Here is a 12139-nt window from a genome sequence, read left to right as displayed (position 1 = left end):
TCCTTTGGGTCTGCTGTCTGAAACCTCAACCTTCAACACGAAGCTGAACTTCAACAGCAAGTCTGACTGATGTTAAGGCATCTCAGGTAACTCCCATAAGCAGCACCAAATTACAAATACCTAAGAAATGTTTCTCCACAACCCCCTGCCTGGATCAGTGTGAACAACTGACACACAGGTCAATGGGACATTGCAGGAATAAGCTTAACCATAAGGCTGCCACTAAATACACAGTAGTAAAAAGAAATAAATAATCTCTATTTCACATGGAATGAGGCAGTCAAAGTCCTAAATAAAACTCGGTTTGACAGCCTTACCTATCTGCTCAGCTCAATTACAGACAGCAGACACAAAATGAGTAATAAAACATAATGCCTGCTCTGGGTCAGCTGCCACCCAGTGACACCTTCAAACCTGCAATGACCCAAAATCAAACCAAACTCTAACCAGGGAGGAAGATGACAGTGGATGAGAACAACCTTTATATCAGCCGGATGACTCCTTTTAAATCCAGTGCAAACCTGATTGCATGAACGCCTACAGAAGCCTCAACCCCAACTCTGCCCTGATCCCAGCTGTACAAAGGCAACCCTGACACACCAAAAGTATTAGTAAGAAGGTAGCCACTAACCACAGCAGTCCTAAAGTTAGCTCAGCAGCTTGTTCCATACCAAGTAAAAACCCAGGCTCTCCACCCAGCAATGGAACAGACTCCAAATGATTCTTAACACTAATGAGGCTGGGTTTTGCCAAACAGAGCTACATGCAACAAGGTCACTGTCACAGCATTAGATCAAACTTCCATTTCCTCCAAAAATCCTGAAAAACAGCCTTCCAAAACCCAAAGGGGGCCTACAAGAAATCTGGAGAGGATGTGTTTCTGATGATTTTGAAGCTGATATAAAGCCATGTCAAGGTAGTAAACCTTTCCCCTGTCTATGACCTGGATGTATCCCTACCTTTATGTGTAAAACTGCTTTCTTCTCTGCCTGTTAAAAAATGAATATAAAAAGGCAATGACCATTCACTTCCAAAACCTTATCTCTATAAAGTCTCTGACAAAGAGCAGTTATCTAACATTCAATGATGCATAAATCATTGATAGGCTGAGAAAGTTGGGGCTGTTCAGCCTGGAGAAGAGAAGGCTGCGTGGAGACCTCAGAGCAGCCTTCCAGTATCTGAAGGGGGCTACAAGGATGCTGGACAGGGACTCTTCATCAGGGACTGTAGTGACAGGACAAGGGGTGATGGGTTAAAACTTAAACAGGGGAAGTTTAGACTGGATATAAGGAAGAAGTTCTTTACTGTGAGGGTGGTGAGGCACTGGAATGGGTTGCCCAGGGAAGCTGTGAATGTTCCATCCCTGGCGGTGTTCAAGGCCGGGCTGGGCAGAGCCTTGGGTGACATGGTTTAGTGTGAGGTGTCCCTGCCCATGGCAGGGGGGTTGGAACTGGATGACGTTAAGGCAATTTCCAACTCAAACCATTCTGTGATTCTATGAAAAGAAATAAAAACCTACTAAAAATTGTTTAGAGGTGATGAAATAATGTGACTGTAAAAATTTTTTCCTTTCTTTCCAAGAACAGAACTGTCCAAATGCTTGATTTCTGTGTATCACCACATAAAGTTGTTGCTGGCACTAGAATACTGCTCACCACGAGGACATAGAATCATAGAATAGTTAGGGTTGGAAAGGACCTTAAGATCATCCAGTTCCAACCCCCCTGCCATGGGCAGAGACACCTCACACTAAACCATGTCACCCAAGGCTCTGTCCAACCTGGCCTTGAACACCGCCAGGGATGGAGCATTTGTCACTTCCCTGGGCAGCCGATTCCATGTTTCACTTGTAGGGAGCTCCTGCTACAGATACTCAGAAATGGAAAACAAGCTCAAGAGCTCACACCCTTGGCCTGTTTCTTACAACAGACTATCTTAGCAGCACCTCACTAGTGCAGGGACAGGTTTCTTATACAACTGTGCCTACACAAAAGCACTTCACTGGCACTGCCGTATTACGAATCCTGGCTTCTCACATCCAGTCAGAAAGAGAAATGCCATAAAAACCTACCTGGTTTAGATACTGGGTATTTTTCTCTCAGAGCTCTTTTGTGCCTTACTTTGTGTCTCACTTTCATCACAGTACAAAATGAATTCCCTCTGTGGATTCAAGTACACACTTCACATCTAATCCATCTCATGTCTGCATCCTGTTCGGCATGAAGGGTAGCATTTAAATAGCTACTTAGGAATTGCCCCCAGAAGACAAGTGTACAGAAGCTCCTTGTATCAACATAGCACTCAAGGCAGTATCATCCTAAGAGGTGTAAGCTATCTTTTACACTAATATTGTTTTTATTGATGATAAAGCCTATCTTCCTACCATGCTGACACAAGCTGAACCGAGTCCCTCAGACACATGGGAAGATCAGCATGTTATGAAAACATACATTGCTTCTGTCTTTCCCTTTAATTCAACTTTACTTTCACTTGGTGACAAACCTACTGCTCAAACCCCTTATTTGGCAGCAGGTTCTGCAAAACATTAAACCAACCAAGTGCTCAAGCCCTGCTCACCACAGCTGGAATAGCAGAGCTGCTCTTGGGCTTAGGAGGGGAAAATACAGGGAAAATAAAGGCAGAAGATCGGGCCCGTCTAGCCCTGGGTGAGACCAGAAAGGACACCGAGTTACAGATGCACTCCATCCACCACTAGTGGTTTACGTGGCACTAAGTGCTTTGCAAGAGCCCCATCCAACGTCCCTAACTGTGCAGCTGAATGCCACACAGCTGAAGACAGCCCAGTGATTTCACGGTCATTAACATGAGGAGAGTTATCCCTCCTCACAGCCGCAGGTCCCCTCAGGAAACGCCTTCCCTCAGGCTGCCCAGCCCGCCAGCGGGTCCCTTTCACCAGCCACTTCAGTGATGAGGAAACCCACGTACCCCTGCTACTGCGCTCTCCACGGCCCCAGCTCCGGCCGAGGGTCACACTGAGGGTGGGGACAGGCGGTGGGGTGCCGCCGGGGCAGAGGAACCCCGCAGATACCGATACCGCTGTCGGCACAAACACCCACACCCTCACCGACCCCTCCACCACAGCCGCTTCCCGCCTCCTCCCCTCACGCCGGCCGCGCCCCTCCGCCCCCCAGCGGCCACGGCGGCGGGCGGGAAACATCGCAAGGCCCCCGCGCCGTTCATTCTACAAGCGGCAGCGAGTGTGTAGGTGTCCGCGCCGTTCGCCTGCAGGCACGGGATTGCCTTTCCGGGTAGGGCGCGCAGGCGCGCACGGGCAGCCTTCTTGGGTGACGACACGGCTGGCGCCGGCCGGAAGGACCCGTCGCGTCGTGCTGAGGCGGCGGGTGGCGGCGGTGCCTTCTGGAAGGTTCCCGTTGGAGCAGCCGGTACCGCGGGGCTCATCCGCGTCCATCGGCGCGATGCCGGAGAACACGGGCGCCAAGGGCCATGGCGGCGGCGGGAACCGAGCCAGGGGCACCTACCAGGACCGGGACAAGCCCTCCCAGATCCGCTTCAGCAACATCGCTGCCGGCAAAGGTGAGGGGGGAGGCCGGAGCGGCCCGCGCCCGGTGCTGAGGGGAAGCGGTCACCGGCTTCCCGCAGGGTTCCCTCTGCTGCGCTGTGAGGGGCCTCTGGCACACCGGAGGGGTGCTGAAGGCTGGCATCGCCCCGCCTGCTGCCCTCATTGGGGCGCAGACGCTCCCGTTGTGTTTCCGCCGGCCATACGATCCCGGTTTTGTGTCAGCCGGAGGTGTTCCTGGGAGCGCTAACGGCAGGGAATTCCCGGGTTGGGGCCAGGGAGTGTTGGGGGTGCTGTGTTCGGCGTTTGACAGGAGCCTTGGTCGGGTTACTTGGTGTATAGCGTGTCTCTGTTATTACTCCGTTTTAAAATGGCTGCAGCAAGTGATCGGGTGTTAACTGTTGAATAAAAGCCTTGTAAATCAGACCTGGTATTGCAATGCTTTGTGTCATTCTACTGTGAAGTATGTTGCAGTGCTGGGGGGGATAACTGGGAACTGCTTACTGCTGGGAGACACCTTCTTAGAAAGAATGGCTAGAATGATGGAGCAAGTGACTGTAATTCTTTAGATCAACTTGCAGACTTGTTTTTTCTCTCTTCCTAGCTGTTGCCGATGCAATTAGAACAAGCCTTGGACCAAAAGGAATGGATAAAATGGTAAACTTTATACTTAGGTTCTTAAAGCATCAAGCTTACTGTGCATAGAATCACAGAATAGTTAGGGTTGGAAAGGACCTTAAGATCATGCAGTTCCAACCCCCCTGCCATGGGAAGGGACACCTCACACTAAACCATGTCACCCAAGGCTCTGTCCAACCTGGCCTTGAACACTGCCAGGGATGGAGAGTTTACCACTTCTTTGGACAGCCTGTTCCAGTGCCTCACCACCCTCACAGTAAAGAGCTTCTTCCTTATACCTAACCTGAACTTCCCCTGTTTAAGTTTGAACCCATCACCCCTTGTCCTGTCACTGCAGTCCCTGATGAAGAGTCCCTCCCCAGCATCCTTGTAGCCCCCTTCAGACACTGGAAGCTGCTATGAGATCTCCACGCAGCCTTCTCTTCTCCAGGCTGAACAGCCCCAACTTTCTCAGCCTGTCTTCATACGGGAGGTGCTCCAGCCTCTGATCATCCTCGTGGCCTCCTCTGGACTAGCTCCAACAGCTCCGTGTCCTTCTGTATAATAGGCATCTTTTATAGGATGCCATCTTTAGCCTTGAAGTTCTTTTCCAGACTTCATTTATTTAAGGGAAAGTGGGAGCTAAATGCACATCTGAGTTTGAGAAACAGTGTTGTCAGGAAACATATTTACATTGAGTATCAAATTAAATGAAAGATTCATAGTTACTTATCAGAACTGTGTTTCTTCTCCCCCTGCTCAGATTCAGGATGCTAAAGGAGATGTAACAATCACTAATGATGGTGCTACGATCCTGAAACAAATGCAGGTCCTGCACCCTGCAGCCAAAATGGTGAGTGGCTTTTTCGTCTATTAATCAGAAAATGATACCTGTTAGAACTTAATTTCTGGGACAAGACCCCATAGAAACAACTTGTGTGGACTTGAGGAGCGTTACCTCTAGTGATACAGAGCAAGAGCAGTGTGCTCCAGGAACATTTATTTTGATTGCAAGATATGCTGAAGTGTTCCAGTATTCCTCATGCACAGTTCCTCTGGCTGTGTTTTAAGACATTAAAGAATCTTCATCTCTCACTTAATAAACCTTCTCATTTAATAACATCTCTCATTTAAGAAAGAAGTGTTAGTGATGTCCCAAAGTGCTAAGATAGAAGAGAATGAGTTCTGTTATGGTCAGATGGTGTGAGGAGACAGCAGCCTGATTTTCTGAGGTGTTAAATGTAGGCCTCTTAGATTTGATTGTGGTTGGAGAGGGAAATGAACTTCCTATGACCCTCCTACAGGGAAGAAAAAGTTAAACCGTGCTAGGCATGATCAGTTTTAAGCTTAGGAGAAAAGCTGCTTTGCTTCTGTTAGTGATTTGTTTTTGCTGTAGCTGTATTTCAGCCAGAATAGTATGGGAAGTTGCAAAAGGTACAAACTTCAAATCAGAAAATCATAGACTCATACATAGAATCACAGAATGGTTTGGGTTGGAAAGGACCTTAGATCATCCAGTTCCAACCCCCTGCCATGGGCAGGGACGCCTTCCACTAGACAGTGCATGATCCGTCCTGTTAGGAAGGTTGATGTCAGTTGTGCTGCACTCTTGAATCTCTCTCTTGTTTTGGTAATGGTCAGTGTTTGCAGTTAAATAGCAGTATTATATAAACTTTCGTCATGATTTGTCCTTTAGTTGGTAGAGCTTTCAAAAGCACAAGATATTGAAGCTGGTGATGGCACTACATCTGTTGTTGTCATCGCTGGAGCTCTTTTGGATGCCTGTTCCAGACTTCTTCAGAAAGGTTAGTGTATATATTCAGTATGGAAATGGGACTGGAGGTAGCTAAATTCTCTGTCTGCTTGCACATGTATAATGGAGCCTAATGTAGCTGTTACCAGTTGAAACGTGAAAGGTGACTTGAGTCTTCACATTCAGGTTTCACTTGTGTTCCACTTGGGATTAAAAATCTGTTTAGCTGCGTATTTTAATTGACTGCATTGCTGTTGATACAGGACATAGTGCCTAGATGATGTGATTTGCATACTCACTGTGATTATATGTGTACTTCTTGCATGGACGGAAGGAGAATGTAAGAAGGTATAAATTGAATTTGGGACCAGTGATTTTGCAGGGTTTTTGACTTTTTTTTTTTTTACACTTTGCAAATTTATCCTCTCCCTTGAGAAAGTCTAGTGAGGGGAAAACATGAATTGCAGACCACAATGGTTAGTGTAGGCTCTGTTCCACTTGCTCAGGACATTCTTCCGTGCGGTTCAGGAGCTTTGTTACCTGTACTACCACATAACAATTAGGCTTCTGTGTGCACTGGAAATAGAGCAAGGATGACTGGATCTGCACAGCTCTTCTCTGTCTCAGATCTGGACTTAATAGCAATTTACTTACACTTTCCTAATCTCAATATGCACCATTGTGCTTAGTGTCCTCTAGTCCCTGTCAACAGTTTACTTACAGTTTATTAATCCTCTACCAGAGCAGGTAGGTAGAAAATGCCTGTCTAACAGTTGCCCATAAGCTGCCTGCTCTGAAAAGATACAGAGTGTATCACACATTCCAGAGAAATCAAGGAACTGCATGTACAACCGTGTGAAAACAGTCTGAAAAGCGCCAGTAAAGCCGCTGTCCAGCTCCTCACAGGTGTTACATGGACAGTGGCAGCTTTAGGAATGGCAGTGGTGAAGAAAACGTTGAGAAAGTGTGGTGTTGCTGAGATGTCAGACACTGCGAGGAGATGTGCTGGGATTGTCTGTGAGGACAGATTATTAGGAACATTATAGCTTTTTTCCTCGGCTTTAACAGTGGAAAGTAGTAACGGGGGCCATATACTCAGGAAGAATGCGTTTTGCTAAGATGTCTTCAGATTATTCTGACATGAGAGTCTGTAATCTTAAAATGGAAAGAGAGGGTGAGGGAAACACGATTGGTTTGAAAGCATGAGTCTGTAACAGCCTTTTTGTATTCCCCACAGGAATTCACCCCACCATTATTTCAGAGTCATTCCAGAAAGCTCTGGATAAAGGTATTGAAGTCCTGACCAACATGGCACAGCCGGTTGAACTGAGTGACAGGGAAACCTTGCTGAACAGTGCAACTACTGCCCTGAACTCAAAGGTATGGCTGATGCTGAACATCAGACCGGCTGAGCCTTTCAGCTTGCCCCACTTTATGCTGCTCCTTACTTATTAAGAATATCCTGCGCATCACAAAACCCCGCTGGTTTTCAGACATTGGCTGCCTTCCCTTAGCCTTTCTCAGAAAGCTGTGGTTGATCCAGATTAAATTGAAACAGAGTGCATTTCAGTCTGAAGTATTGGTGAGCACAGATGTGGACTGTCAATGTAAAAGCAAGCTTTGACTGAAAACAGCAACAGAAGAGTCAGGTGGGACACTGAGAGCTTTTGCCAGCAGTTTGTGTAGACAGTTTGTGTTCATGTCACAGAAACTCTTAATACAGCCTCAATACCTAGAGAAGTGTGCACTAGTTTACCTTACAGCATATTAATCTGGGAAGCTCTTAAAGGTCTTATTCTCAGAAAGCAAAGTCCAGTTTTCTTCCCTAAGTCCCTAAACATGGGGTTTGCCACCAGCATAGCCGCCGTTGCCTTTAAATGGAGCAGTCATTCCCAAGATACCATGTTAAAGCATCTGGTTGATGGGCAGGGAGGGAAAACAAGCTTTGTTTCAAAATTCACAAGTCAAACACTGAAATGCAAGGACTGTTATTTTGTAGTAACTGTTTATCAGTGTCAAATTTCTCATCATTTTTTCCTCTTTGCTGTTAAACCCCTTAGGTTGTGTGCCAGTATTCTAGTTTACTTTCTCCAATGAGTGTGGACGCAGTGATGAAGGTGATTGACCCAACTACAGCTAATAGCGTGGACCTCAGAGACATTAAAATTGTTAAGAAGTTGGGGTAAGAAACAGTTCATAGTTAGATGACTGTTGTCCCTATGAAATCGGCTTCCCAAAGCCCTAAAATCATGGGCTGCTTTTGTTTCCAGGGGCACAATTGACGATTGTGAACTGGTTGAAGGACTAGTCCTGACTCAGAAGGTGGCAAATACTGGTGTAACCAGAGTGGAAAAAGCTAAAATTGGCCTCATTCAGTTCTGCTTGTCTGCTCCGAAGACAGATGTAAGTTAAATTTTGACTTTTGTTTCACTATTTAGGAGATGTAAATGTAGTAACATACTTTATCAAGCTCTTGTGATGCCAGTTGTGTTCCACAGCTGTAATGAATCTCTGCTGGGTAATACATGGATACTCATAACTCTTAAAGAACTGTAGTTGGTATAAGAAAGAGAACAGTTCAAAAGTCCAGTATTACCATTTAAATAACCTCTAACAAAACACATTTTACTGCTGTGCTTGTTTGCTTTGAGTCAGGGGCTCCTAAGTTAAAGGATGTGGAACATCTTGACACTTGTTTTTAAAGTCAGCAGTTGGTCATAATACTTTTCTCTTTATTTCTGTTTAAATAGATGGACAACCAAGTAGTTGTTTCTGACTATGCCCAAATGGACAGGGTGCTACGTGAAGAGAGAGTCTATATCCTAAATTTAGTTAAGCAGATTAAGAAGGCTGGATGCAACGTACTGCTGATCCAGAAGTCTATTCTGCGGTATGTTAATACCAGTGTACTGGCTTGGTGCATGTGTTGGGGGGAGCAGCTGGAATTGTTTGGAATACCTGGAAAATTGAAGCCCAGTACTAACAGTCACACTTGGCAGAGTGTCAGACTGGCTATAATGGTGACAGCACCTTCAGAAAGCAGTGATGGTGTCTGTATTTTGAGTTTAATGACATCCCTACTTTGTAGTTTGAAGAATTTAGCACTGCTGGTAGACCAGCTACTAAAAAAGCACTGCGAACTGACTACTTCCCTCTTGTTTGTAGGGATGCTCTCAGTGACCTAGCCCTTCATTTCCTGAACAAAATGAAGATCATGGTGGTTAAAGAAATTGAAAGAGATGACATTGAGTTTATATGTAAGGTAAAGTGAGTTATAAAGTGGCTGTTAAAGTTTACCCCAAAACTAAGTACTTGGCCAGTGCCAGTTTATTATGACAGTTTTACAAGTTTCATGTTCTGCCTATAACATAAGAGCAGACTTTTCCCTAAAACCCATTCCTGTTCTGTTGAGCAGTCACACTTCTGGAAAGATTCAGGACAGATGTAAAAGCCACAGTCCCGACTGCATTTGGGCCCAGTACGCAGAGGAACATTACACAGGTCATTTGCTGACTCTGCAGTCAAGTTCTGATTACTGTTTCTCCCGTTTCAGACCATTGGAACTAAGCCTGTTGCTCACATTGACCAGTTCACTCCTGACATGCTGGGGTCTGCTGAGCTGGCAGAGGAGGTCAACTTGAACGGTTCTGGGAAGCTGGTAAAGGTGAGAGTGTTAATGCTTGCTTAACATCTGCCAACTACTTTAGTAACATCTGCTAACTTTTATGGGTTTTACTGCTGAAATTACTACATTGAAGTACCTACTTCTAATCCCTGAGTAACCACTGACTCGGGAAGTACAGTGGTGGAGTGGTTTTGCACCTCCAGTCCTGACCCCCTGCCATGGGCAGGGACACCTTCCTGTGCCAGCACCTCAGCACCCTCACAGGGAAGAACTTCTAATGTCTAATCTAAATCTCCCCTCTGTCAGTTTAAAGCCACTCTCCATCGTCCTGTCCTACAGGCCCTGGTAAAGAGCCTTCTCCAGATTTAGCCTTCAGAGTTGGTTTTATGTTTCAGATCACAGGCTGCACAAACCCTGGGAAAACCGTGACCATCGTGGTACGTGGATCCAACAAACTCGTTCTAGAAGAAGCCGAGCGTTCAATTCACGATGCCCTGTGTGTCATAAGATGCTTAGTTAAGAAAAGGTAACATCTGCATTCGGTTAATCAGTAATTTAATAACAGAGACAGCTAATCGAGGTGCGCTTACATGAGCTGAGGTTTGGTTTTCACTTCTGTCCACAGAGCTTTGATTGCAGGAGGGGGAGCCCCTGAGATAGAGCTAGCGCTGCGCTTGAATGAGTATGCTCGCACGCTGCGGGGCATGGATGCTTACTGCGTCCGTGCCTATGGAGAAGCGCTGGAAGTCATCCCCTCAACACTGGCTGAAAATGCAGGTCTCAACCCCATCTCGACAGTGACAGAGCTGAGAAACAGGCACGCCCAAGGGGAGAAAACAGCTGGCATCAATGTCAGAAAGGTGACCAGGAGTTGTGTGTGCATAGCGTGGCTACAGAACTACTTGGGCGTTAAAATGCTCCGCACTGGGGCTGGACTGAGAGAGGCAGGTCTGGATCTCATTAATGGTGTTCTCCCCAAAATGAGTGTTGGGGGAGATCATGGCTTGCTTTCTGAGGCTGTAACAGCTTATCAGAGTATTGGTAATAGCAGATACTTTAAATGTTGTACCTGTGGAATAAGAAACCTCCTGTCTCTCTTCAAAAGCATTGTTTCACCTATGAAAATAGATATATTTGGAATGGATATAGAATCACAGGATAGTTTGGGTTGGAAGGGATCTTAAAGCTCGTCCAGTTATGTGTGTGTGTGTGTGTGTGTTAGGAGGAAGACAGTGGTCTGGCTTCTTTCGAACTGCCACCATGTTTAAGCTGGCTTAACTGTGTCTTTCCTCTTGGCTGATTATGGCTGGCTGTCAAATGCCCGGGGAGAGAAGGTGCATACCATAATGTACCCCCCATGTACGCATCTTCCATCCTCAACAGGAGTTGAGTGCTTGAGCCCCTTGATACAAGTCTGATTTCAAGTTGGCTGTCTTTCTGGGGCTTCTACTAAAAGCAAACTCACTGAATCTCACTGCAGTGACTTGCACACAGTAAAAGCTGCTTGTTCTCATAGGGTGGCATTTCCAACATCCTGGAGGAGCTGGTTGTGCAGCCACTGCTCGTGTCCTTGAGTGCCCTGACTCTGGCGACAGAAACCGTGCGCAGCATCCTGAAGATCGATGATGTGGTGAGGAGTGTTTGCATTGAGTTTTGTGTAATCACCAGAATAGTTATTATCTAATTTACTGTGCTTTGAAATAGATTTCCTGTGTATTAGTCTTAGTTTATGTGCTACTTAGAAGGCCAAATAGTCTAATAACTGCAATTGTAACAAAGTGAAATGCATTATATACACTGTGCTTTAAAATGAAGAGTTAAAGTGACTGAAAACCCAGGGTCTTCAGGCAGAGAAGTATTTGTTCCAGTTACCCCATGGTCTTCTCACTCCTGACTGTGTGAACTGTCCTTTGCAGGTGAACACTCGAGGCTAAGCTGAACGAGGAACGTGGGGTCTGTGTCCTGAGCTCCTTCCCTCTAGTCTGGAATATGGTTTCCTCACCACAAGCGCCTGTGTGAATGGTCTTTTAAGTCCACAAAGGCTTGTGTGCTTTCAGGAGGTTAATTTAAAACAGTAAGAATCTGGTTTGGAAGAGGAAATGCTGTTTGTCAATAAACATGCAGTAGTCTACCAGAGGCTTTGCTTTCTCATTTTGCCAGAAATAAGATAAATTTGTTAGATTTGGTTTTCTGTGCTACATGGTCCTGCTTTAGCTCTGGAAAGTTTAACAGTGAGTAATTAGCTCTTGTAATAGATTCTAAAGACACCCTCGAACTTACACTCTGGTAACATGTACTGCAGTGGGTTCATTTCCCTTACCTATGCCTGGCTTGAACAAGGGAGTGTCTGCAGTGATGGCACTTCAGAACAGCATCGCATTCCTTGCTCTGGTCACTGCTGAGGTCTGGAATGACCTTTGACAACCCAGAGCATCACACAGGGCTGTCTTCACACGCAGCTTTTTGTACTGCATCAAGCAGCAGAGTGCAAGGGTCAAAACTGAGCTTGGTTCTGAAAAGGCAGGGATGGTATTACTGTAGTTACAGGGATTTATTTGAAATCACTTTGGGATGATAATGGCTGCATCTGCCTGGAACAGCCATA

The 12139-nt window shown here is 46.0% G+C and overlaps 1 protein-coding gene across 1 annotated transcript; it reads left to right on the top strand.

The window, feature by feature from the left end:
• Positions 1-3346: 3346 nt before the first annotated feature.
• Positions 3347-11668, top strand: CCT4 (chaperonin containing TCP1 subunit 4). The gene is made up of 14 exons (XM_062610127.1): positions 3347-3555; positions 4143-4195; positions 4920-5009; positions 5853-5961; positions 7147-7289; positions 7970-8091; positions 8180-8312; positions 8660-8799; positions 9075-9171; positions 9463-9573; positions 9930-10060; positions 10160-10394; positions 11051-11164; positions 11451-11668. The coding sequence occupies exons 1-14, from the start codon at positions 3438-3440 to the stop codon at positions 11466-11468; spliced, it is 1614 nt and encodes a 537-aa protein (XP_062466111.1). The 5' UTR covers positions 3347-3437; the 3' UTR covers positions 11469-11668.
• The last annotated feature ends 471 nt before the right edge of the window (positions 11669-12139 follow it).

Source organism: Pezoporus occidentalis, unplaced genomic scaffold (genome assembly GCF_034315485.1).
Source record: "Pezoporus occidentalis ecotype Australia unplaced genomic scaffold, CSIRO_AGI_Poc_V1 ctg10, whole genome shotgun sequence".
In the NCBI taxonomy this organism is placed as follows: Eukaryota; Metazoa; Chordata; class Aves; order Psittaciformes; family Psittacidae; genus Pezoporus; species Pezoporus occidentalis.
Note: the sequence above shows the minus strand (reverse complement) of the source record. Positions and strands in the feature narration are given on the sequence as shown.